At 47.2% G+C, this 26310-nt stretch overlaps 1 protein-coding gene across 1 annotated transcript in view; it reads right to left on the bottom strand.

Moving 5' to 3' along the window:
* Positions 1–26310, bottom strand: part of OTOG (otogelin) — a 1187449-nt gene that overhangs the window by 582115 nt on the left and 579024 nt on the right. The window contains exon 22 of the mRNA XM_086954148.1: positions 3859–3966. Within this exon, the coding sequence (XP_086810274.1) occupies positions 3859–3966 (108 nt within the window). The remainder of the gene's footprint in view (positions 1–3858; positions 3967–26310) is intronic.

Genomic DNA, 26310 nt, shown 5'->3' with positions numbered 1-26310 from the left:
TTATACTGTATGCTATTTGCTGTTTATCACAATTCACTGGAGTTGGTGGATGAATGAAAATGCAGAATTGCAATCAGCTGAAGATATACGGGATTTTATTAAGACCTTTTGCTTGCATAACTGTAATTTCAGTGTAGCAAAATGTGCCGTCTGTGCTGCATGTCCCAGATCCTGCATTACAGAATAAGGATCCCTTGAGTTTTATGGGAGCACAGAGGAAGTTCATGATGTAAGAGAATGCACCAGGTCTGTGTGACCATCTGTGTGTTTTGGAGGAACGGAGTCTCAGAAGAGTGCCAATTGTATGCATTGTAACTACCCACATAATCTGAACTTTGTGTGTAGTTACCAACGTTTAAAATGTGTATTCCACAATAACTGCATATGTAAACTTACTCCTAGAAAAGAGATATCCAAGTGCTGCAGTTACAATAGAAGTATGAGGGGTTTCTCCATGTCTAAAAAAAAAACACTGGTGTAGAAAAAAATGAGTCACATTGTGCAATCATACAGTACAGTTAACCCTAGGAACAAGGATTTTATGTAGGGTTAAGGCCTGCAGGCCAGTGTGTGTGTAGGAAGTTCCACACACCATAGCCACCGTGTTAGAACTGGCATCATTGGCGTGGGTTTCCCCTGTATTTTTGGTTTTGCCTCCTGTTATTTTGCTGTGTTTTGGACTTCATTTTTGCTAGTCTAGATGCTTTGGGCACTTTCCCACTGCTGTTCAGTGCCAAAGTGCAAGTGCTCCCTCTGTAAATTGTTGTTATAGATTGGTGATTCCATGATTGGCATATTTGATTTATTGGTAAGTCCCTAGTACAGTGCTCTGTGTATGCTCAGAGCCTGTACAAATGCTGATAGTGGGCCTGCAGCACTGATTGTGCCACCTACATAAGCAGCCTATAAATGTAACTCAGACCTGCCACTGCAGTGTCTGTGTGCAGTTTGGTACTGTCATGTTGCCCCCTAGCCTTCCCTTTTCTCACATGTGTGTCACCCCTAAGGTAGGCCCAAGGTACCCCTGTGGGCAAGGGGCAGTGTATGTGAAAGGTAGGACGTGCTCTGATGAGGGTGGCATGTCCTGATAGTGCAATACCAATTTTGTTTTTCACTATTGCCAGGCTATCTGTAACATAGGATAGAATGGGAGTTTATTCATCACATCTTATAGATATAACTTCCAATTGGGACAAGATAGAAAGGTAAAGGTTAGTATGCCTGAACTCAGAATATAACGATGCATCTTTTAGTAAGCTGTTTGAAAATATAAATTTTAGAAAGTGGATGTTTTCTTGTTTAGTTATCCAGTGTGCCTCTGCTAGTGTTGCGTATTGACTGGCTTTGGAGTGACAGGGGCTGGTGCTGTGCAGTCTGTTCAGACAACCACTTGGGGGGGGGGGGGCAATGTGTGTCCTGCCTTTTTAGGGTGGGTCAGGGCTGGGCTGAATAGACCTGGGCTGCATTCAGAGTAGGGGAGATTTCTTTCACTCCTGAATAATCCTTGTCTGCATTGGACAATGCTGTCTCCCCCTCCTGCCGGGAAGCTGCACCAGAGAGGCCAGAACCGGTTAAAGCTGGGCAAAGAGCTTCTCTGCCACCAGAGAACAAAAGCATTTGTGCTATAAAAAGTGGGGCCCAGATCCCAGACTTTTAGATTACGTCTGTGATTCAAAATAAACCTTTGTCAAGGAGAAGAGCTGGTGAAACTGAGAAGTAATGCCCCTTCGGGGTGTGCTGTCTGGGGGTTGGCATGCAATGGCTTTTTCTGCCAAGGAAAGGACAAGGACATTACTATGTGCTGTGTCCTCTCCTTAAGGAAGATCTCCAAGGACTTGAAGTAGAACTTGTCTCCTGTTATGAAGTCTCAGAGACACAAAGACTTTACCCCCAGTCCCTTCCTTAACTCCTTTGCTCGGAGTTCTGATCTGCCAAGAGGTGCCTGCCAGTTTTCTGGGCCTCTGGAGGTTGTTTCTGGGGCTGGGAACTGCAAAAGACTAAAGAACTGTGTAAATCGATGCATCACCTGATTCTGATGCATCACAGCAGTACAAAAAGAATTTCTGATGCATTGCAGCAGCCGAAGAATCAATGCAGCGGCTGCCCGTGGCTTAAGTGTTTCTCATGCGACGAGTCCTGTGCACCGATCTCCAATGTCCAAGATCACCTCATCGACTTTGAAGCAGGCCCTCTATGTAAGAAACAACGCATCGAGGGGACGCAGCTGGAATCTTCGCACCGCATCCCATATCTTCATGCATCGCATCATTCCAGATCATTACGCATCACATCAAGGCGCCAGGTCTGTCGCATCGCTGGGAGCTGCAGTAAGAAACCAACGCATCACCTCCTCTCCAGCAAGGATCCGATGCATCACCCTACCTGTGCAGCAGTAAGGAACCGACACATCACCTCCCACAGAGCAAGGAACCGATGCACTACCTTCCCTGTGTGTAAGGAACCAACACATCACCTTCCCTGCGACTCTTTTTGCTTGTGGTTTTGACGCATCCTTGGTATTTTGTGTTGACAGTGATGCATCCACCATTTTCTAGGAGCAAAACTATTTCTACCTTTTATAAGTCATATTTTGATTACTGTATTGTGGATTTTTGTGGTTTTGGTCCTGTTTGGTTTAGATAAAGATTACTTATTTTCTAAACTGGCGTGGTGTCCATATGTAGTGTTTTCACTGTATTACTGCATGTGTACACAAATGCTTTACACATTGGGTCTGTCGATAAGCCTGACTGCTCTGTGCCAAGCTACCGTGGGTGAGCACAGGTTAACTTTGGTGTGTAACTTTCTTGCACTGACTAGAGAGGTGGGTTCTGTCTCACTTAGGTCTATATCCTAGTTAGCCCGAAACCGGTCCCAGGATGTTGTTTCCGGTCCAGGGAAGACATGGCTTGGCAGTTTGGGCTGGACTGTTCCCATAAGGCACAGGGTCAAGACTGTCGGAAAAGTTTCATCGCTCCGTCCATCATCTCCTTGTGTTTGCTTTGTTCGCCTAAGTTGGCAGGGTATTCCCAGATGTGGGTCCTTTACTCACTTTGCCACTGGATTCAAGCTAGCCTGGCTAATGAGGGCTGTTAGCCCGAAACTAGTCCCAGCATGCTTGTTACCGGTCTACGGAATACATAAATTGGCAGGTCAGGCTGGACTGTTCCCATGAGGCACAGGGTCAAGACTGATTTGCATATAGCTTTGTCAGAACTGGGGTGGCGAAGTGAGCTAAAGAACATTGATGTATTCAACCCAGATCTGTGACTAGGGTTGAGTGTCGGAAAGGTTTCAGTGCTCCGTCCATCATCTCCTTTTGTTTGCTATGTTCGCCCTAAGTTAGCAGGGTATGCCCAGACGGGAGTCCCTTACTCACTTTGCCTCTGGCTTCAAGCTAGCCTAGCTGATGAGGGCTGTTAGCCTGAAACGAGTCCCAGGATGCTTGTTACCAGTCCAGGGAAGACATGGCTCGGCAGTTCGGGCTTGACTGTTCCCATGAGGCACAGGGTCAAGACTGATTTGCATATAGCTGTGTCTGAACTGGGGTGGTGAAGTGAGCTAAAGAACGATGATTAATTCAACCCAGATCTGTGACTAGGGGTGAGTGTCTGAAAACTTTCAGCGCTCCGTCTATTATCTCCTTATGTTCGCGTATATCCTAGCCAGCCTGAAACACCATTTCTAACAATTCCTCATTACTTTATTGAAATTCAAAGTGATATTTGTAAAGAATTTTCATGCCCAGTGCTTAGAATGCTACAATGATAAAATGTTCTACAACATTAGGGATGTGCTTCATGATTCGCAAATTCGTTTACTTTTACAATTGCTAAGACAAGTAAACTTTTCACTCACCAGGTGTGACAGGATGAATTCACAATGTCACCAGGAAAGTATTCCTTAGCTTTCCATGAGCATGGACATGCATTTGGCTCAAAGCATTCATCCCCATGTTTAACAAATCTGAAAAAAATGAAATTGAAGAATGAAGGTAATTTTCAATTGCTTATAAACAGTTCTTTATTGAAATATGACTAATTGAGGCCACAAACCAAATATCCTGACAAATGTTGTTCAGAGTGTATTTGGAATGTTTGCTTGTGCTTGGGAACTTAGGGACATATTTACTAGGAAGTGGCAGAGTGTGGCGATAGCCACCTTTAGCCTAACGTCGAGATCCCCTACTTCTAAAATGCAGGGCTGCACCGTATTAGCTGGCGCAAATTTTAGCTGCCTAGCGTCAATGCAAGCACCTTGCACAATAGTGCAAGAGTGCCTGCGTTGTGGGATAAGATTGTTCATGTGCAGGATGGTGTCCATTTCAGCTTGTTTTGTGTGCATGAAGGGACACATTCCAGCACATAACAATCTGAAAAGGCATTTTGAAACTTCTATGTGTGCTGGTTAATGCAGCACACATAGAAGTTGCATTTTTTTTATTTTTTGTAAATATGGGGCAGCATCAAAATCAATGGGTGTTGCAGAGGAACGCCCACCACAACACTCATTGGCCTACATTTTCACGCCAAGTATAGCGTGAAAGGGGGCCTTATTTACAAGGCAGTGTTAAGCGATGTTAAGTGGCTTAACGCTGCCTTGTAAATAAGACAAAGCTCATATTGCCACAGGAATGTCACTAAAAGGGATGTTCCTGTGGGGATAGGGGCTTGTAAATATGCCCCTTAGTCCTCCAGTGTCCTATAGACGAAAACACTTGTTTTGTCATATTTAAAGTTTACAATGAACAGGTACCTTGTTTTACTAGTAATGTTGGGGAAGTCAGTTGTGAGAAACACACATTTTAATGGAAAAGCTCCCGGAAACTATAGCAACGCACCCCCCGCCCTCCCCACCCGCTATTGTAAAAATAAATAAAAGTGACAGCACTTAGGAGGTACGGAGAAAGGAACGTTTATGCTCTCACCACAAGAATTCAACATTTCTGGTAACACTTTTAATCTGTGATAAAATGCTTCTTTCTCAACCATTCGTTGTGGAGTCCCGTAGTGAAGGTCCTAGTCACCCACTTTAAGTACCCAGAACTATTGAGTTCATATGAGCGTCTTCCTTTGGAAGCCCCTTCTGGTTGGTGAGGGCTTGTGTTTCTGACAAGAAGATACCTCTTATGACTTTAATGGGGGGGGGGGTAGAGCCAGCACCGTACGTGGGCTGGTTTTGGGCTACTTGGTAGCCTTGGGCTGGGGTGGGCTGGTTTTGGGCTGGTCCCCTTTAAAACCAGACATCTTGAGTCACAAGCCACCATTTTAGAAAGAAGGTGGCTGGTGACACAGCAGCCGGGCGGGGGTGTGGCGGAGGTAATTGATTTGGTAATTATTTGCGGGCGTAAAGATACTGCATGATTATTGTGCATCTATTGAGGATGCGTGTGTTCGTGTAATGGTGACATTCGGCGGTGATAATTTTCTTGTCCATTGGAGGCGCAATAAGCACGATTGTTACGCTAGTAGGGCAATTGTTGGAGGCGCAGTAAGCGCGATTGTTACGCTAGTACAGTACTTGTTGCTGCCGGTGGTACGGCGGATTCATATTTGCGGGGGCGCATGAGAGGTTTGGGTTTTGAGGCATTGTGTTCGTGGGGGGGCGGGGTGGTGATGTTTGTGGCCGGGGTGTGCGGTAAATGGGGGGCCTCCAGGGGAGTCGGTCTTTCGGGTGGCCCTCCCCGCCCCTTTTCGGGAGACGCGGTGGGTCAGGTCGGCGGCGGCGGCGGTGGCGGTCTTGGCTCTGGAGCTTGCTTCCGCTGTGCGGCCTCCCCGCGGGTCCTATACCCCAAAGCCGGTTCAGTGAGTGCAATCGGAGGCACAAGACTCTAGTTAGGAACCGGTTCCATTGTGACATTTCGGCTTTCATGATGCGTGAGGGAGTGGCGTGGGGGGGTGCCCCCGAGGGGGAGGTGAGCATGCTGGGGCCCTCGCGAGTCTCCGTCTCTGCGGGCGGTGGGGGCAGGAGTTGAGAGCCTGGGGGGGGATGGTGGGGCTGGCGGGGGAGTGTTCTGCGGCGAGTGTGCAACGTGGGGGAGGACAGGGTTGAGGGGAGGGGTGCAGGGCGAGTGGGGGGGTGGGAGGGCCTGGGTGGGGGGATGCCTTTGAGTGGGGGGGTGTACGGCGGGGAACAGAGGTTGGGCAGGGGCGGGGGGGTTTGGAGGCACGGCGAGCGGGGGGGTTGGCAGGGAGTTGGGGGCTTTCGGGGGCGGGAGTAGGGGGGTTTGTTCCCCGGCGTGCTGGACCACACCTCTTGTTCTGGGCATGGACGCTGAGGTAGGCGCTCGGGAGAACAGCATGCAGCTCCACTCGACCGAGGGGATGGGCCGGCTCTGCCTGGCACGGGCAGTCGTGCTCCCACGAGGGACCATTCTTGTACGCGCCCCCACCACTCCCACCCCGAAGGGTCAGGACGGCCGCCGGGGGTTGGGGAGGAAGGCATGAGCTGTTGAACAGTGCAGATTATTATTTATTTATTTATGCATTTGATAATAAGAACAGACCGGATACAGGAGCATTACCAGTGAATGAATTGCTTAAGCAAGGTTACAGTACATGAGGCATAAGTGACAAGCGTGTGCAAACAAAATACAAGGAGAGTGGCATGTGTGCGGGTTACAAAAGCGATGTGCTAGTAGAGGTAATCAAGAGTGAGAGGTACGGGGCGTAGTGGCCCCCGTGAAAGTATTGGAAATGAACAGGTGTAGGAGGTGGAAAACGGGGTGTTACACTGGACCCATGGCGTGGGCATGTGAATAAGAGTCCCGATCACGAGTGCGGAGTAGTACTGCAATAATGGCAGTCGCATAGACCACGCGTGCTCACTGGAACGGCATTTACATAGTTGGGGGGACAAGGAATTTTCTATACAAAAGGGTCTTCCTGCAGGTAATAGTGGGGCATGATTTAACTTTGGAAGGGCCTTGAGGGTGGCGAACTTTGAGGTCAGTTTGGAAAGCCGGGGAGGAGTTGGTTGGGTGGCTAGATAGCGGGGGAAGAGGAGTGGGAGGCGTGGGGGGTGGGGAGAATTGCGGTAGTCCAGTCTTGGTGAGGCGTTACGTGGGCAATGGTGGCACTCGTACAAGTACCTAAGCAAACAAACTGTGAAGGGTAGCAAACTGTTTGTTACAAGCGAAAGGTGGAAGGATGGGCCCAGTGCTGGGCAGGAGGCCATGGGCCATTGGAACTGGTGGAGGAGTCTGAGGAGGAGGGGGAGATGCAGAAAGGGGTGAGGCCATGGGGTAATTGTAATATGTGGAGGATTTGGAGGAGGAGGGGGAGATTCGGAAAGGGGGGGAGCAAAGTAACGGTGTTGGTAGTGTGTTTCAGGTATGCCCACGGCAAGGAGCGCCGAGAGAGACGGCCCCCCCGCCTCCGCTGGTTAGGCGGCGGGATCCAGTGGACGCCGGCTTTGACGCCAGGTAAGGATGGTGGCGGAGTAGGGGAGTGGTTTGAGTAATCTTCTGCTGTTGGTTGGTGCGGATTCCGGGGAGCCTGGGGGGCGCCGGGGAATGGCGCGGTATGGAGGGAGTGCCAGGGGGGGTGCGGGGAGAGGGGAAAAGGGGTCAAGGTTCGGTGCATAGGCTCGTCGCTGGTGAGGGTGGAGGAGTTGAGCCGTCAATGCGATCACAGGGCCAGCGCGGGGCAGGTGGGTAAGGAGAGCAGGGCATGGATGGGGTCCCCCCCTCTTTCGGTTTGGAGCCGCGCGTCTGGGTTGAGGTTTTCCCCTACGGGGTAGGGCGCAGGAAGGATCACGGTCAGTCTCGGTTGTCCCAGCAGCGTGCGGGGTCGGGTGGGGTGTCAGTCGGCTGGTGACTTTGGCGGCGGAGCTCCCGGGGGTGTTGTATACAAGCAGGGACATGGTGCGGAGGAGCCCGCCGGCGGTGGGTGAAGGTTTTTGGGCAAAGTGCGGGGTTAGGTTGGCGTCCTGGTGGTTTCGGAGGCATCCGGGGGATCAACGGTCGGTGGGGACCCGGTTTAGCATGGGGGTTTCGATTTTGCATGCGCGTTTGGGTGTTTCAGTTCCTTGTTGCAGTGGGTTTTTTCCTGGCGGACAGGCTCTGGGACAGACGCACGATCTGGAGGACTTCTTGCTGGTGGGACGGCCGGGTTCAGCACACTGCCGGCGGTTGCTGGTCAGTTATGGGCCTCGTGGTTTGCCTGGGGGTGCCTCTAGCGCCAGAGAAGATGTACGGTCCCAGTACGGTGCTGTCCTTGTTTGGATAGAGCTCGACTCCGGGCCATGGAAGCACGCCTGCCAGAGGACGAGGAGGCGGCATGGTTGGCATGGGGGGCGACAGCATGGCCCATGGGATGTTCAAATTTGGGTGCGCTGGGTGCTCCATTAGGTGAATTTTGCAGTGGGTTTTTTCCTGGCGGACAGGCTCTGGGCGGTGACGCACTTGCTGGTTGACTTCTTGCTGGTGGGGCGGCCGGTTTTTGACGGACTGCCAGCGGAGCTGGGCGGTTTTCCGGGCATTGTGGCTTACCTGGGGGTGCCCCGGGCACCAGAGAAGACGCACGGTCCCAGTTTAGGTGCTGTCATTCCTTTGTATAGAGCTCGACTCCGTGGCCATGGAAGCACGCCTGCCATAGGCCAAGGGGATGGCAACGTCGTCGTTTGGGTCTGACGCTGTCCGGTTTTGACGCGGCGGCATCCTCGGGTACGTTGGCGGTGGGGGGAGAAAAGGGGGATTGGCTTGGGACAGGCGTTCGGGGCATTTCCATGGTGTGCATATGGGCGGACACGGGAGGAATTGCGGCGGTCAGGTGCAGTGGGGGCAGGGGGATAGGCGGCTTCCGCAGGAGCCAGTCTTGCGGTTCGGGTTGAAGTTGATGGACAGGGGCTTTCGGGGGGCGATTCGCCGTTGGCGGGGGAATGGGGGGACGTATGCGGCACAGGCGTTAGGGGTCCTGCGGCACACCCTATGGTGTATGGGTGAGGACCCGAAGGTGTTACGGAGGCATTGTGTCAGAGTGGGGGCGGCAATGGAGGCGGCGCGTCAAGGTTGAAGAAGGCCTCGGGCCCTGGAGGTCGGACTGTTAGCGGGCAGCTGCAGGCTGCGAGGGTGGGAAGTGAACATACGACATGAAGGACATTTCTCGCCTCTCACATGTGTGTCTTTTCAGGTGCAGGGGAGGGGCCAACTGCAGCGGCGCTGGAGAGTTATGTTGGGGCACACTCAGTTGTAAAGCAGGTGGAAAGGGGGACTGGGTCAAGCAACGCAATCAGTGGTTGGAGTCGGACGACAGGTTTCATGGCAGAGGCAAGGAAAAGGGGCATGAGCTGGCATGCGTTGTAGCAGGCTTTGTGTGCAGTGGAACAGGGGAGAGTGTGCCTGACGTGGGCTTGGTACAGTGCAAAGGGTTAGCGTTGGGTTAAACAAGTGAAGAGGGATCTATTAGAGATATGGCGTGGGGTGTCAGGTCATTTGGTCAGAGTTTGGTCCCAGGTGGGTTGAAGGGGGGCAAGAGGCCAGCGGCCATAGATAGGACACGTAGGGAATTTTCAAGGAAGTGAAGGTTTCGGGGAAGAGAGAAGGTTGAGAGGATGTAGCACCCAGAGCTGCGGCACGGGGCAGTGGATTTGCAGGGGGACGGGGTTTTCACCTGGGGTACGGAATGGAGTTATGTGCTACACTTGAGGGAGGCACTGGAGCGGGATATTGGGGCGCAGATGTCTGGAAGGGCAGGAGTCCTAGGGGGGGGGTCGAAAGCCGGTAGCACGCCTTTCGAGTGGCGGTTCTTCCTAATAAATGGGGGAAGTGTAGGAGATCAGTTGTTGGATTAGCGGGGGTAGGTCAAGCATAATAAAGGATTTAGCCAGGTGGAGAGGCAAATTGACGTTTCTGCTAATTGTTTACAGTTTGTGCGTTGGGGGAACAAGTTAGAGGAGGGGTTTGGGGGTTTTGTCAGGAAATTGCATATTTAGTGAGGTATAGTTTTGTACGGCGCAGGCCAAGGGTTTTCATTGTTTAAGGTGCACCTGCTTCCAATAGGCCTTTATCACACCTAATTTTGAGTCTCTGGTCCGTGCTTTCCCCCCCCCCCCCTCTCTCCCCCTTTGGGCCCCAATGGGGCTTGGGGGGGGCGGCCGACCAGCGGGAGGCCTGCCACCCCCGGGGAGTTTTGGGGCCGGGGGTGGGGGGGGGGGGGTGGGGTAGAGCCAGCACTGTACGTGGGCTCATTATGGGCTACTTGGTAGCCTTGGGCTGGTGTGGGCTGGTTTTGGGCTGGTTTTGGGCTGGTCCCCTTTAAAACCGGACATCTTGAGTCACAGGCCACCATTTTAGAAAGAAGGTGGCTGGTGACACAGCAGCCGGGCGGGGTGTGGCGGAGGTAATTGATTTCCCACCCTCCCTCCCTGGGTTTGGATCAAGTTGATTGGGGGGGTTTTCAAGTACAGGGCCTGGGGGGCAGGGGGAGGGGTGATTGCTTTTCCTCAGGGTGTAGGAGGTTTTTTTTGTGGTGTGCGGTGGTTTTTGGAAGGAGTTTTCTTGGGGGCCGGTGCATCTAGTTTTGCTCAATGGTTGTGGGGTTGGTTGTGTCGCTGGAGCAGGTGTGGGGTGATTTTTTGCCTTGGGGCGCTTCTTCCTAATATATGGGGGAAGTGTAGGAGATCGGTTGTTGGATTAGCCGGGGGTAGGTCAAGCAAAATAAAGGATTTAGCCAGGTGGAGAGGCAAATTGACGTTTCTGCTAATTGTTTACTGTTTGTGGATTGGGGGAACCAGTTAGGGGAGGGGGTGGGGGTTTTTGTCAGGAAATTGCATATTTAGTGAGGTATAGTTTTGTTCGGCGTAGGACGAGGGTTTTCATTGTTTAAGGTGCACCTGCTTCCAATAAAGCAGCCTTTATCACACCTAATTTTGAGTCTCTGGTCGGTGCTTTTTCCTCCACCCCCCCAGCCCCCCTCTCCCCCTTTGGGCCCCAATAGGTCTGGGTGCATAAGGTGGGCTACTAGGGCATTCACAAGGGTAATGCACATCGAATGGTTGAGATACATATACCTAGGGAAGGTGTATGCTTGATCAGAATTCCTCTGTGCACCCTCCATTTTTTGTATAACGATTCTTTATTCAAATCATTACTTATTTTAATTGCCTCAGGCTACATCTCGTAACCACGTACATCCCGTAACGATTTCATAAGCAAAGTTACACCAGCATCAAGTTAATGCGGGTGTAACTTTGCATATGGAATCGAAGAGTACAAGAATGGAAAAAGCATGCAAAATCCCGAAAGTACATTTCATTAAGCTGCGCTGATTTTAGTGGTTGATATCATAGTGCAAAATCATGCTTCGAATTCATGAGGAAAATACACAAGTTTGTTCCCCTGATATGCCTATTTGTCTGCAAATAATGAATACATGCTTTCATTTCTGTGAAAAGCTGTTCTTTTTTCCCTGTAAAAAACATTAATATAAAGGTTTAAAAATACAGTTTGTGCTCCGTCAACTGATAGCAAAGGCCAGTTTAATTTGATTTCCTTACTGTCAAAATCTAAAGAGACTCAAATGCTGTGACATCGATATGGAGAAAATCATGGCCCTGGTATACATCCTAGCAAACACTACCCGGGGCACAAATAACACGACAGAAGCGGGATATCACACATGGGAGGAGCTAATACAGAATTTACTTATTGCATTTCCTATTCGTCAACTGAACAACTTAAATCAGCAACAAAAACCTGCCTCCTCAGGCCCACAAAGTCGGATATGGTACACGAACCAGCTCCGTGAAGAAAAAAAAACACATCACAGAGAAGTAAGAAATGTAAGAAAGGCAACGGCGCTTGACAAATCATCATTATGGTAGCTAAAAAAACTTGCAGGAGCCTCTTCGATTGGCACGCAAGATCAGTGACTGCTTTACAGTCACAATTGAAGTGCGATATAGGCAAGCACTGGCTACTCAAACACTGGGCATTTTATCATTAGGACGGCACTGAATGCGGATGACTCCTTGGACACAGGAGGGACCACGTAGCTACGCTGCAGTGTTTCCCAAACTGGGGTCCGTCTGTGACACATTCCCAGGGGGTCCGTAGGCTGCAGTTTTAAAAGCACAGTGAAGTTTCCTGTATAATTAGCAGCTTTCCAGCAACAATAAAAGTGTCAAGATAAAGCCAGTGATTCATGTACCTGCCAGGGAGAGGAAAGTTTTGCTCAGTGGCAGCTTTGACTTAACTAATGTAGCACAGAGGGTTAATATGCCTACTGCAAAGAACATGTAACATGCATTTTAAAAAGCAGCATTTTATGTGCATAGGTCCGTGCTTACTGCTTTTGTCACAGAGACTCTTTTGTTACTTTGTACTTCATAAGTGACAATCGTAATCTAGCAGAGGGACCTATAAACTGTCTAAGAGCTGCTTCCAAACTGATTGTTACCAGTTAATTACTTATGTTTTTTCCCAGTCATTCATTAACCTGATGCTGCTAAATGCCTCGTACTGCGAAATAAAACCAACAATTTAAAATTTAGTCACGGAGATGCAGCACCAAGCTTCCCATTAAATGTTTCCTTTTTTGCAAATTCCTTCTATATAAAATACTAAGGGCCAGATGTACGACCTGTTTTTATATGCGCAAACGGGTTTGCGAACCCGTTTGCGCATGCAAAAATCTATTGGGGCATGTACATAGCCTATTTTGCGAGTCACAATTTTTTTGGGACTCGCTAAATAGGTTTTGCGACTTGCTATTTGGAAGGGGCACTCCCTTCCAAATAGCGAATCTCAAAACCATGTACAAATGTTTAGCGACCGCAATTGCGGTCGCAAAATACTCGCAATTACCACCTACTTCAAGTAGATGGTAAATTGAAGTCCCCAGGAGACCCATTCCCCTTTGCACATGTGTGGAAAATTAGTTTTTAAGGGCAGGCAGTGGTCCCAGGACCACTGCCTGCCCTTAAAAAAATTACACGAAAACTTTTCATTTTCTTTTTTTTTTAATGCATATAAACTGGCTGCATTTAGAAAAAAACTGCTTTATTTAAAAGCTGTTCTAAACATGGCAGTCTGCTGAGCCCAGCAGGCCACCATCCCTGGGAAGGCTGGCATTCACAATGGGCTTGCAAATTGCGAGAAGCTCATTAATATTAACGTGCCTCGCAATTTGCAACCCCATTGGGAATCCCAAAAAGTGTTAAACACACTATTGTACATTTTTTTTAGCGATTCACAATTTGCCACTCGCAATGTGTTGCCAACTGCGAGGTGCTAAATGAAATGGTCGTACATCTGGCCGCAAAATCCTTGGTAATTTAAGTATTTGTTTTGTGTGCACATGTCTGTTTTTTTTCAAATTAATATTTGAAATTTAAATCATACAAATTGCTTGGGGGTCCCCGGCTTCCAGTGGCGACTCAATGGGAGTCCTCAGGAGTCAAAAGTTTGGGAACCACTGCGCTACAGCCATTATTCCTGGCAAGGCGAGTGCTCAGCTCATCTGCGACTCATAGTTGAGGCTCCGCAGATGTGCCATTCCTCCAATGGCACTTTTTTTACATTCATGCCTCGTATATGTCACTATGATATGCGTAGCCCAATGACAGGCTGTGGGGACACATTTATATGCCCCACTTGTAACTCTGACGTAGTTTTTCTGCTTTCTGTCATCTCTCTCCTAGGTGACGTCTAGGAGCGACCATAACTAATTAGTTATTTGCAGCTAGACTGTAGGGTACACTGTTCCCTGGCCCGCCCTGACAGCTCCTGAGGGTATTAACCCTTTCAGCTCTGTCACTCTTCACGTACACAACACTTCACCCTGCTTTTTCCGTCCTGAAGAAGCGCCATAAATCTTTGAGACCATACAGGCACGAAACATGTCGACCTCTTCCACATTGTAGTTACCTGGGGCTCATTAAGCCGTTTGAGGTAACCCTTAAGCTACGGGTTTTTACTCTGTCAAGGGTACCCCCTCATTAAAAATTATATTTTAGTTTTAAACACACGTTGCACGCACCACATCACCACCCAAGAGGACCCACTTCACACACCTGCATGCACCTATGGGACCCATAGGGCATTGAAGCGCCTACCCGACAAGGAGCAAAACACCAGATGATGAAGCATGACATCCTTCGGGGTGTGTGAAGGCATAAAGAGACAAATTTGTTCTTCCCTCTCACAAGGGGGTCCTAACAAACTAGGATTACTTTCATCTCCCTCTCTGCTTTCCGTGATATGTCTTCTCCACTCCTTTTCCTATCTCTTCCCCTTTGTATCGAGTGGGCGACTAATTGCACCCCCGACTGGAACAGTGTCCCTCTTTTTGATTTACACGGTTCACGTTAGGAGCACGGGCGCTGGACCTAAACTGGCTTCTGGTTCCCCCCTCTTTGAATTGATACAGCTAAAATAAAACTATAATAAAGAAAGATGGCAAGTAAAAAAGAACTATCAGGTAGGAATATGGAAGAAGCTCTTACAGTACAGTAAGCTTATGGAATTGCAATATTGGTACATATAAATTGATACGCACAAATCTCACTCCTGAATGCATAAGTCAAGGTCCTAGGGAGAGAAGCTCTAAATGGGTTGTCTGAACGGGCAGCAGACAATAACATCTTAAGTAATGTCCAACACTGATTTAGGACGGATAGGTCAACTGGGGAGCAATACCTCAACCTGGATTTAATCATCAATAAATATGCAGTGGCTTGGGCAGAATTTTTACATCTCGCATTCATGGACCTGACATCCGTCTTTGAAAAGGTGAATCGAAGTAGACTGTGGACCCTGCTTAGCAAGCTAGGTGTTGATCCTGGTATGGTGGCATACTTGCTGATCTGCACTCAACAACTTCAGCCTCGATGCGCTTCTCTTCCATAGCAGCATGAACTCGACCTTTTGCAACAAGCTGCGGATCTTGCCAGATGCATATTGGTACCCTTTGCGTTCATGCTTTATGTTAATGGGCTAGAATCTCCACTTCTTTCGGTGTTGGCCGATTGTCCCAAAATCAAGGATAGATATATTCCCGTCCATGCCAAAAACCATGGATGGATGCATGGGACGCCTTCTCCATGCACAGTAACACAAGGCAGTGACTTGTGCTGCCTTGCATTACTCCAGATTTACTATGTCATGCAGAAGCACACAAGGTGGCCTGCGCAGCATAATAAATTTAGGATTTGTGTTAACTTGCATCACCTTGGTGATTCAAGGCCAGTGCAAGTCTTTGATAAATCTGGACCCAGATGTCAAACAGAACCACACACAGGATCTTAGAAAGGAAAATCATTATTTAACCACAGGGGATACACATACAGCAAAGGAAGTACCGGAAGTGAAAGAGAAAACTGGAAATGTACACTATATTATTCTAATGCATGCTATTAGAGGGGCAACTGCAAAAACGGAAATTGTTGAAAATGTTATAGAGCACAATCATCACCCCAACATAACAGCTATCAAAGAAAGAAATGTACTTTAAGAACTCAGAGAAGTTAATACCAGCTCACAAGAGCCTAAGGTCACATTTAAAAACATATAGGGCCTTATTACGTATTTGGCGGTCATGTACCGCCATACCGGTGGTCCGATGGCGGTAAGCCATCCACCACATTATGAGTTTTGCAGATTGGCTTTGCGAAGGCTGCGGCTGTTGCAGATGTCGGGTAGAGGCAGACTCTACTGGGCGGTATAGAGGCGCAACAGCACTGCCTGTATTACGAGTTGACTTCCCAACGATCAGACCGCGGTGGTCGGACTGCGCCTAATTGTCATCAGAACAGAAGGATTTGGGGTGCATACTCACGCCTTTCCAGTTCTTCCCAGCAGATTTTGACACAGATACCTTTTTCCAGGTCCCTCCTACACAGGAGCATCTTCACCCAGAGGAATACGACCCGGTCTTCGGTGAAATACAGGTAAATGCTTCGATGCCATGTACTCATTACCAGGACGGCCCACATATGGGTCCGACTCTGGCAATGGGTAGCTGGTATTTTACACATATATCATGCATATGTATGCATTCGCCACATATACCGTCGGAATGAACGCATAGACATCGACATATATGGAAATACATTGCCCATTGCAGTAAGACTGCAGCAGACACTGCTACAGTGCTGGCCCCTCGGGAAACTTGTAATACATCGGTTGGAAGGTCACATGCCCAGCCGTCTCCTAGTGGTCGCAGAGATGTGGTCCTTTGGCGGTTGTTCCGCCAAACTCGTAATAAGGCCCATATGCTTAAGTGTTATGATTACAGACCAGCTGTATGCACTTCCTAATTTAAAAAGATGCATAGAGTGAACTAGGAAGGCAAGCACAGAAATACCTACAGATCCAATATATTTGGGTATATACACATTCCCAAAACACAAACTTGAACACACATAAATGCTACTTTCCTTTTATATGACAATGAGAGAAGAATAACTATATATGTCAATAGCAATAACCTGCTGAAAGTTACCCCGAGTTACACGTAGATAATGAATGGTACGTTCAACTCATGCTTGCAACTATTCACACAAAACTACCCAGTCTATGGAAAATACCAAAACACCAATACCCACTTTTTCTATGAGCTTTCACCAAACAAAGTGAAACTTACCCAGAATTATTAATTGAAATCAAATCCAAATCCAATAATACAATTGCCAGGATTATCACTATGGTGAGGAAGATGAGGACTGCTGCCTGGGGACCCCGCAGTACATAGGCATGTGGTTTAAAATGTATTTTTACTTAATGTTTACTTACTTGTAATAGTGGGCGTGGAGGCAGGGGCTGTCCAACTCCACTCCGACCGCCGAGTGGTTTTTTTTGTCCTCATTTTGCCAAATTTCTTGCTGGGTTATACTCTAGTCCCACTAGGTCTCACAAGAGGAAACCAAACTGGAGACTAGAAGAGGAAAAAGAAGAGTAGCAGCCCACAAGTATCCTACTGTTTCCACTCCATCGCCTTTACAAACTGAGACTTCCCAAGGATAGGGGATAACATGGCCAACACCGTAGTTAGCTTAATCATAGGACTCACCTTTCCTTCTCTCTCCACCTTACCAACAGAGCCCAGATTTTCTTTCTACTTCTTGGATCACATGCCATATCTGATTCACATGAATAAATAATATTCGTAAGACACTCAATAAAGGACGGAGGATTTTCAGATTTCCATAACCTACAGATCTCACACTTTGCCAACAGGACTACATAAAACAAAAACATTGATTCAACCTTTGTAATGTGCACTTCTTGATTTGAAGTTAATCCAAATAAAATTACACTGGGGCTTACTTTAATTTGTATCCCAGTGGTTTCTCCCGAAAAGTCACATACCGAGTTCCAAAATGGTACTATTTTTTTACATGACATAAGCAGATGCACATTGTCTGCTGCTACAAGTGTGCACCTAGTACACATATAGGTATTACCAGTAATTTAGGAGAGCTTTGCAGGAGACCAGTAAACTCTATAGGTAGTGGTACCAGTTTTACTACTTGTCGTAATAAAGTATAAGAGTTGCTAAACATTTGCGTCAAATCCTCATTGTTAAAATCTTCACCCCACAGTTTTAACATTTCAGTCTCTTTCTTCACACTCATCTCCAAAAAGGCCTAGTACCAAAAAGATTTTTCTTTTTTCCACTGACCGATTCTCATCACTTGATCAAATTTGGATTCCTCCTCCTCTGCCAGTCTTGTGTTGCCCACCAGGAACTCAATTGATAGTATTTAAACCTTGTCAACAAACCATTAGTACAATTACACAATGCTTCCCAGCTCATCAAATTTAAGCTGACCTTTAAGGTCTGCCCAATACCAAATACCCCCTGTTGTCAAGGGCTGACTTAGTTGATCCCTCAAAAACTCCGGGGAACCTGGAGAGTCCCAAATCGGTGCCCATGATGAAAAATAAGGGACTCTCAGAGTTTTCCACACATAAATCCACGTCTGTAATGCATACTTCAAAATCTTGAGCCTCACCTTTTTAAAAAACTTTTGGGTTTCCGTATTTGAAAAGGAAATGAGTTTGCCCTTGTGGAACATTGGTTAGCAGTGCCTCAAAAAGTAAGCCTATCGTTGATTTGTCAGTCCTGAAAGTGCCTTAAACTGAATGGCACAGCAATAAGCAAGTACATCTGGTACTGCCAATCCTTCGATTTCAAGCCTCCTACGCAACTTTTTCCAAGCTATCCTAGGGCCTTTTGATGCCTAAATAAAAATTCCTATTCTCCCCTGAAGTTTTGCTATATCGTTCTTCTGAAAAACTAACGGGATAGAATTAAAAAGAAATGTCACCTTTGGGAGGATAATCATTTTTATAAGGTTTACCCTTTCACAAATATTCAATGGTAGGTTCTCCCATTTTGACAGTAGCCCAATTACTTCCTGACTAACTTTCCTCCAATTTTGTAATATCTTCTATTTCTGAGTTATTAACACCCCCAAATACTGTATTTGTTTTTTCACCCCATGGCTTGCCAAACCCTGATTCCATTCCATATTCTCAGTTTTTCCTGTGTTCACTTTATACCCGGAAATATGACCAATCAATCAATCAATCATAGGCATTTATAGAGCGCTCTACTTACCCGGAGGGTCTCAAGGCACTAGGGGGGGGGGGGTGCTGCTGCTATCCGAACAGCCAGGTCTTGAGCTTCTTCCTGAAGGCGAGGTGGTCTTGGGTCAGGCGCAGGTCGGTCGGGAGGGAGTTCCAGGTCTTTGCGGCCAGGTAGGAGAAGGACCTTCCTCCTGTTGTCGTTCTTCGGATGCGGGGGACGGCGGCGAGGGCGTGACTGGCTGATCGGAGGTGTCGTTTGGGAGCGTAGAAGTTGATGCGGTTGTTGAGGTAGCTCGGGCCTTGGTCGTGAAGAGCTTTGTGTGCATGGGTAAGGAGACGGAAGGTGATTCTCTTGTTGACCGGGAGCCAGTGCAGGTCTTTTAGGTGTCCGGAGATGTGGCTGTGTCGTGGGATGTCGAGGATGAGTCTGGCTGAGGCGTTCTGGGTCCGTTGGAGTCTCTTCTGGAGCTTGGCGGTGGTTCCGGCGCAGAGGGCGTTGCCGTAGTCCAGTCGGCTGGTGACATCCTACGCAGACGACACCCAACTGGTCCTCTCTGTCAAGAATGACGGGCCTCAAAAAGCCAACATATTCAATCAGGGTATGCAGGCAATTGGGAGCTGGATGGCCCACAATTGCCTGAAACTAAACTCTGATAAATCAGAGGTCGTTATTTTTGGCAATCTTTCCCCGGAGTGGTCCCCCTTATGGTGGCCCTCATCCATGGGTCAGCCCCCAGAACCGGTCAACAAGGTGAGGAACCTGGGCGTTCTGTTCGACGATCGTTTGAACTTCCTCCCTCACGCCAACCAGATCTCCTCCTCAGCCTTTTACAAGCTACGGCTTATTAAGAAAATCCTGCCCTTCTTGCCCGAAAATGCCGCCAAAACATTGGTTAGCGCCTTGGTTCTCTCCACCCTAGATTATTGCAACGCTCTGTTCCTAGGTGCCCAGGAGAGAGTGTTATTGAAAATGCAGGCCATCCAGAACGCGGCAGCCAGGCTGCTAGGGCGAACCACAAAATACCAATCAGTGTCCCCCATCATAAGGCAACTCCACTGGCTCCCAGTGAAGAAGAGGATCAAGTTCAAGTCATTGTGTTTGATCTATAAGGCCTTACATAATGCTGGACCAGTGTTCTTCACTCAGAACCTGACCCCCTACTGCCCTTCCAGAACACTGCGTTCCTCTAGCTCCTTTGATCTGGTGGTCCCCCGAACCAAAACGGTCCATTGGGGTGACAGACGATTTCTTGTAGCGGCACCGAAGCTGTGGAACACTCTCCCTCTCTCTATTAAGGCCAGCACTTCCCTCTGGTCTTTCCGAAAAAATCTGAAAACCTGGCTTTTTAACTTATGATCCGGACTCTTTACCTCAGCACCCCTTGTGGGTTAAACATTTCAGTTATCAGCGCCGAGATGCCCAAGGGCCTTCGTTCGCGCTCTACAAATGCTGTTATAAATAAATAAATAAATAAATAAAAACACTGGGTTTTCGGATCCCTCTGTCTGAAATTCATCTTGAACATTTTATTGCCCTCCTATGTACGTGGCATAGAGACTACAGTGCACTTACAGGGCCAGTCCTACGACTTTTGGGGCCCCAAGTGAAAGAGAAGATGTGAGGTCCCTCTAATTTGCATGTGACATCACAAGAAGTGACATCACAGAAATTGACAGTACCGGACTTGTAATCTTCTTTGGCATCGCCAAGGGACCTTATGTGTGCATATCAGTAACATGGATACAAAAATAAATAGCCAAATTTAATGTCTACTTTAAGCTATATTAAGTGAATTACATTAGTCACATTGAATGGAAAATCTAGGCACAGGTCTCACAAAGATGGACTTCTTTACTCAATGTTAACTGATTGTTTCCAGATTGGTGCATGATAAAAAGGCCCAGAGCACCGCAGAATATTATTTGAATGGCATCACTATGATAATAATTATGAAACTGGATATAGTGGAAATAAAGTTAAGACCAAACATCTCTGCCTTCCTCATCAGGTTAGGGATTGCGTCTTGTGAGTTTCTTGTATACAACATCAAATCATCTGCGTATAGTGCAAATTTAACTTCCAGATCATGTGATTTAAAAGCAAGGATAGCAGTATCCGCCCTTCTCAAATTGGCTAGTGGCTCAATATATAAAATAAAAAGAAGTGGGGACAGGGGACAACCCTGCCTTATCCATCTAAAAATTTTAAACCAATCTGACAGCCCCCCATTTATCAGCACCCTAGCCTTAGGAACGCAGTTCAAATTTTGCACCACCCTTACCATATTCTGCGGAAAACCAAAACTTAACAAAGCCTCCCACAGGTAGGACCAGTGTACCTGATCAAAAGCTTTGGCTGCATCCACAGCCACTATGGTCAAAGGTAGGTTCTGAGCCTCCGCAATATCAATAGCTCGCAACAGCTAGAACGTTAATTCATTCAGCTGCCTCCCTGGTATAAAACATCTTTGATTAGGATGGATAATCTCATGTATTACCTTAGCCACCCAAGATGCTATGATTCGGGAAAAGATCTTATAGTCCGTATTTAATAGAGATATTGGTCTATATGAATCCACTTTCTGTGGATTCTTATTTGGTTTTAAAATCAAGGGGACTGTAGTAGTTGACCAGCAGTTAGGGACCTTCTTCCCACTTATATAAAACTCATTAAATAAGACTTTACAACCAGGAATTACTGTGTCCATTATACAGAAAAAGACCTCAACTGGAAGACCATCTGGTCCAGCTGCCTTTCCCTTTACCATTTTCATACACTGGGCTCTTATCTCCTCCTCCTTAATCTCCCCTTCTAAAGCTTTCTGTTGCTCCATAGTTAACTGTGGGAGTATTGTCAATTCTAGCTACTCCTTTATGTCTTACTGTCTGGGTTCAATATCATCTCTATATAAATCTCTCATAAAGTTACAGGACTCTTCACATATACATTCAATACCTCCCCAGATTCTCTACTAGTTAACTCCCGGATTGTATTCCTAGCCCTGTCTGCCTTCGCCTTCCAGGCTAATAGTGAACCACAATTTTCTCCATAGGTGAAATGCTGGAGTTTACTCACATTCCACCTATCGAGTCATTTTTTATCCATCTGTGTCCTCGGAAGCTTGTTTCCGGTCCAGGGAAGGCATGGTTTGGCAGTTCGGGCTGGACTGTTCCCATGAGGCACAGGGTCAGACTGATTTGCATATGGCCATGTCTGAACTGGGGTGGCAAAGTGGGCTAAAGAACGGTGATGGATTAAACCCAGATCTGTTGACTGGGTGTGAGTGTTTGATTGGTTCAGATGCTCCGTCCATCACCACCCCCTTTTGTACCACTTTGTTCGCCATAAGTTGGCAGGGTATGCTCAGACGTGAGTCCCTTGCTCACTTTGCAACTGGATTCAAGCAAGCCGGGCTGAAGACGGCTGAAATGCCAGAAACCGGTCCTGGGAAGCTTATTTCTGGTCCAGGGAAGGCATGGCTTGGCAGTTCAGGCTGGACTGTTCCCATGAGGCATAGGGTCAGACTGATTTGCATATGGCCATGTCTGAACTGGGATGGCAGAGTGCACTAAATAACGGTGATGAATTAACCCAGATCTATTGACTGGTTGTGAGTGTTTGATTGGTTCGGATGCTCCGTCCATCACCACCCCCTTTTGTACCACATATCTATACCACACAGTCATCTATTCTTAACATTTTTATAGAGCTCCTGCAGACAACAGCTCATCCATCCATTTGCAATATGAAAGCATCCAATTCCTCTGGATTACTAATGTTGTGCATTTTATTCTGCCACATTATTTTTAACATGGCTGGAAATTTTAGTTGGACCTGAGCTCCCTTGTTTCGGAACTTGTTCATTCTTGGGCCTAGTTCCCACTGCCTCTGGGCCATCCTCTTACCTAGGTCTGATCTTATTTGATACAAGAAAGCGTCATCGGGAGGTCCTGAACTGCTACAAGCTAACCCTGGTGAGAGGGATTCAGAGACAGGACAGGCTTCCTAGATGCAAGACATGTGGGGCTGATTGCTGTATACCAGTGAAGGTGACTGGAAACAACAGCACCTGCACACACACACAAACACACAGGAACATACTGGCGTTCCCACGCACTTACATATATGTTGACTGGGTGTGAGTGTTTGATTGGTTCAGATGCTCCGTCCATCACCACCCCCTTTTGTACCGCTACATATATGTTGATGCATTTCTTTTTACAAATACTTATCTTGCTGATGTCTGCTCTGCTGTGCATCGATTACAACCCGCTCTGCTTTACTGTCACTTTTTCACCCCTTTACACCTCAGCCTGGCTACAGAGATGTCTTGGTGCAGCCTGCTGCAAAATCATGTTGATTCTGCCTCTGAGACCGACATGCTTCTCAGAAGCTGTTCAGCAGCACCTTTACGTTCCACTGAGAAAAGCTTGGTTTGCAACCCTTATGAGTGCAGGTACTCTCCTTGGCCAAGGAAAAGTTCTGGTACTTAAGAGGTGAAAATTTGAAAGTGCCGGTACTCAGTACAGCCCATTTAAAGCACTGGTAATAGGGTTTAAGGCTTCAGTGGTGGGTAGCAGTAATTTGCAGATAGGGAAGTGCTGAGAAGGGGCTGGGCACCAGTGATCCTTAGCCAGCTAGCCAGCCAGCTAGCAATTGCTGCATGAAGATCCCAGTCCTTCTCAATAGTCTGTGCAGAATACAGACAGCAAATGCATGTTTCTCTTCCTCTTCCTTTGTTCTTACTCCTGAGGGTTGCAAGCAGCTGTAACAGGACACTTTGAAGGTGCTCTGTGAGCGGGGGCAGGTCCAGAGCACTGCCTTGATCTGTAGACCTTTCACTTGCTAATGGCCGTTCAAATGGTTTAGAGATTAGCGGGGAAAGTCCTTCTGTCCCCCACTCCTGTCCCATGTGTCCCCCTCACTCCAAACTCTGGGGTGGATACATCCCCCGCATCCCCCACACTTCCTACGCCCATGTAAGGAACCCTCCTTCAACGCCCGTCCTAAAACCAACTCTTTCACAGTGAAAGTCAGGAAGTTTATTCAAATCTTTCTCTGGGTTTTTCTATCTGGCTTCAACTTAAACGGATCTCTATGAGCTCTCTGGATCTCCTTCTCCCAGTCAATATCTGATCTTTTCATCATAATTTATCTCAGGAGACCACATATGAACGCCTTAACGTCTCCCTTCTCGGCCCCTTCCGGAATTTTAAGAAACTTCAGGTTATTCCGACAAGATTGCTTTTCCAACCGTTCTAGATCATCTTGCAACACTCTATTCTGCTTCTTTAATGATTAAATATCCTTAGAATGTTCCTGCACTGCCACTGACAATGTTTTAACTTACTCTACCAAAGTACTGGTATGTTGCGCAATATCATCGAGTTTCTCCTCTAGTACTGCACACTTATCTTCAAATCCTCTTCTGATTAGACTCAGATATTTCAAACTTCTCGAAGATATCTTGCCTCAAGTTCAAAAACATCTTTTCCATAGAATTTTCAACATATGAACTCTCATCGCTATTATCCCCATGTTTAGAGCTCTCCATCTCTCCATCTCTCCCGTTTTGCTACTACTTTGAGGAGGTTCTATGCTTACAGGTGGAGAAAGGCTAGAGCCAGGGCCAAGGTTAAGACAAGGGCTAGGGCTAAAACTGGGGCCAGGGCCAGGACCAAAACTGGGGCTAACTGCCACCCTCACATTTTCAGCTTGCTGCTCGTAATCATTCAGGGGTGACCGAGCTAATAAAGTAAATCTGTTTTCCTAGGGAAATGGAACTATTTGCAGCTGCTTCATAGATTTTTTCCCCATCATCTGTGAATTTTCAACCTGTTCCATTATTTTGAAGTACGATCTTAGGGAAGGGGAAGATTTTACAAGTACCCGCGCTTCCTTTAACCACAGTGTTGAGGTTTTCCTCCACCCTTCAACACTTTCTTTTTAGGGGAAAATGCTACTACCTCCCTTACTGCCTGCTCCCTGCCCCCCCCTCCTTTCCCACCGCGGAACAAGGAGAAGGCAAATCTCTGCACACTCCGCGGTCTCCTCCCGGGGTTACTCAATGCCCACCACTTTTTATTGCCAGCAGCTGCGACTGGAAATAAACATTCTGTCACTTCATCTTCACAAAAGGATTCAACCCCATTGGCACCATACTCACCACATACTCAATTACTCCCTCACTCAACTAGCCAAATGACCACAAAACATAAAGAAAACAGAAGTCAGGTTCACGCTCAACCTCCCACCATGCATACACCCTGCACCTCAAAGACCTTTATTGACGCCTGAGCAAAAACTCCTCATGCACACATTCAAAGGCTCACACAACACTGGCCCAGCATACCTCAGATTTCAGAAACGTTCCAGGCACCTCTGCTCAGCCTTATTCCTACCCACACACATCCCATGCATTATGCAGCCTCAGTACTGTCTTTTCCTACATTGTTTGGGAACAAACTGCTACAACAAATTTTCACTGCCCTAAAATTCCAGTGGCAGGCTACCTACCTGTGTGATATTTTGCTTTACTAATACACATAGCACTACATGCAACTCTGCACCCCACGTTACACATATGAGTCATATTTGCGGTATGCTTGCCATGTTCATCAGAACATGGTAGATATTCAGCTCACTATATGACCAGTGTATTACAGCCTCAGCAGAGCACATAATGGTGGAAGGGACATATGCCACATTGTCATTGAGTCCCCAGTGTGGCAAAAATGTCCATCCTTAGTAGTTTAGGATGTGCCCTTTAGGGAACTTAGTATGGTCTTCTCCAACATATTTACCTTAGTTTCAAACTTAGATATACGCACTTGGTTGTAAGGAATCTAGGCCTCAAGGTTTTCTCGAACACCCCCAACTCTCATCCACAAACTGGAAGGAGTTGGATTTAAAACTGCAAATGCATTAAAGGAGCATGAAAGACACATTTTCCTGAGCCTCATGTGGCTTTCATGAAAGGTTCACTAGGCACGCATTTGGTTATGCGATGCAGGCAGATACTTGACAGGTAGTTAAAACTTCATCAAACTTTTTTCATTTGTGATACTTGTTTAAGCACCAACCGCCAGTGTTGGGGTTTGCATGAGGCCTGTTTGTATGCAAGCTGGCTGATGACAGGATGAGACGTGGTTTGATTCTGTCTTGTGGCATATGAATGCGATGGGCCTTTGTATGGTGACAGTATGCTAATGTGAGTTCACTGCTGTGATCGATTAGGCCTGTCTGAAAGCAACACAAAAATCCCAACAGCAGAGCCATTTACAGTCATGCGACCCAGGACACAAGTAGAGGGCACAAATGGTTAGTGGCTTTTTCAGAAATGTGACTTAAAATCTGACCTTACCACTAAGCAGGATTTAAATTAGAATTTACTTGAGTCTAAACAACATATCCGCATCCAATCAGCAGCTAACATACAATAAGGTAACCCAGTGTTGGTCAATGGGAGAGATAGGCCATACAGCCGTGTAAAATGACTATCAGAGTTAGCACTACCAGGACATGTGCAACTTAAACCCAAATGTCCTACTTTCAAAATACCATGCTAACTGCCCAATGAGAATTTAGAGCATACCTTAGAGGTGACTTATAAATACCAAAAAGGAGGGTTTCAGTCTGGCAAAAGGGTTTCTTCTGCCAGGTCGAAATGGGACTTGTATTGTGTAAAGGACTGCTGCTAATGAACACGGTGAGAGAACATGTCAACCAATTTTCTGTCCAATTTTATCCGTGTTCTGTATAATTAATAAATCAATTT

This window comes from Lissotriton vulgaris, chromosome 2_1 (genome assembly GCF_964263255.1).
Source record: "Lissotriton vulgaris chromosome 2_1, aLisVul1.2, whole genome shotgun sequence".
Classification (NCBI taxonomy): Eukaryota; Metazoa; Chordata; class Amphibia; order Caudata; family Salamandridae; genus Lissotriton; species Lissotriton vulgaris.
The sequence above is the reverse complement of the archived record's forward strand: the minus strand, read 5'-3'. Positions and strand labels throughout refer to the sequence as shown.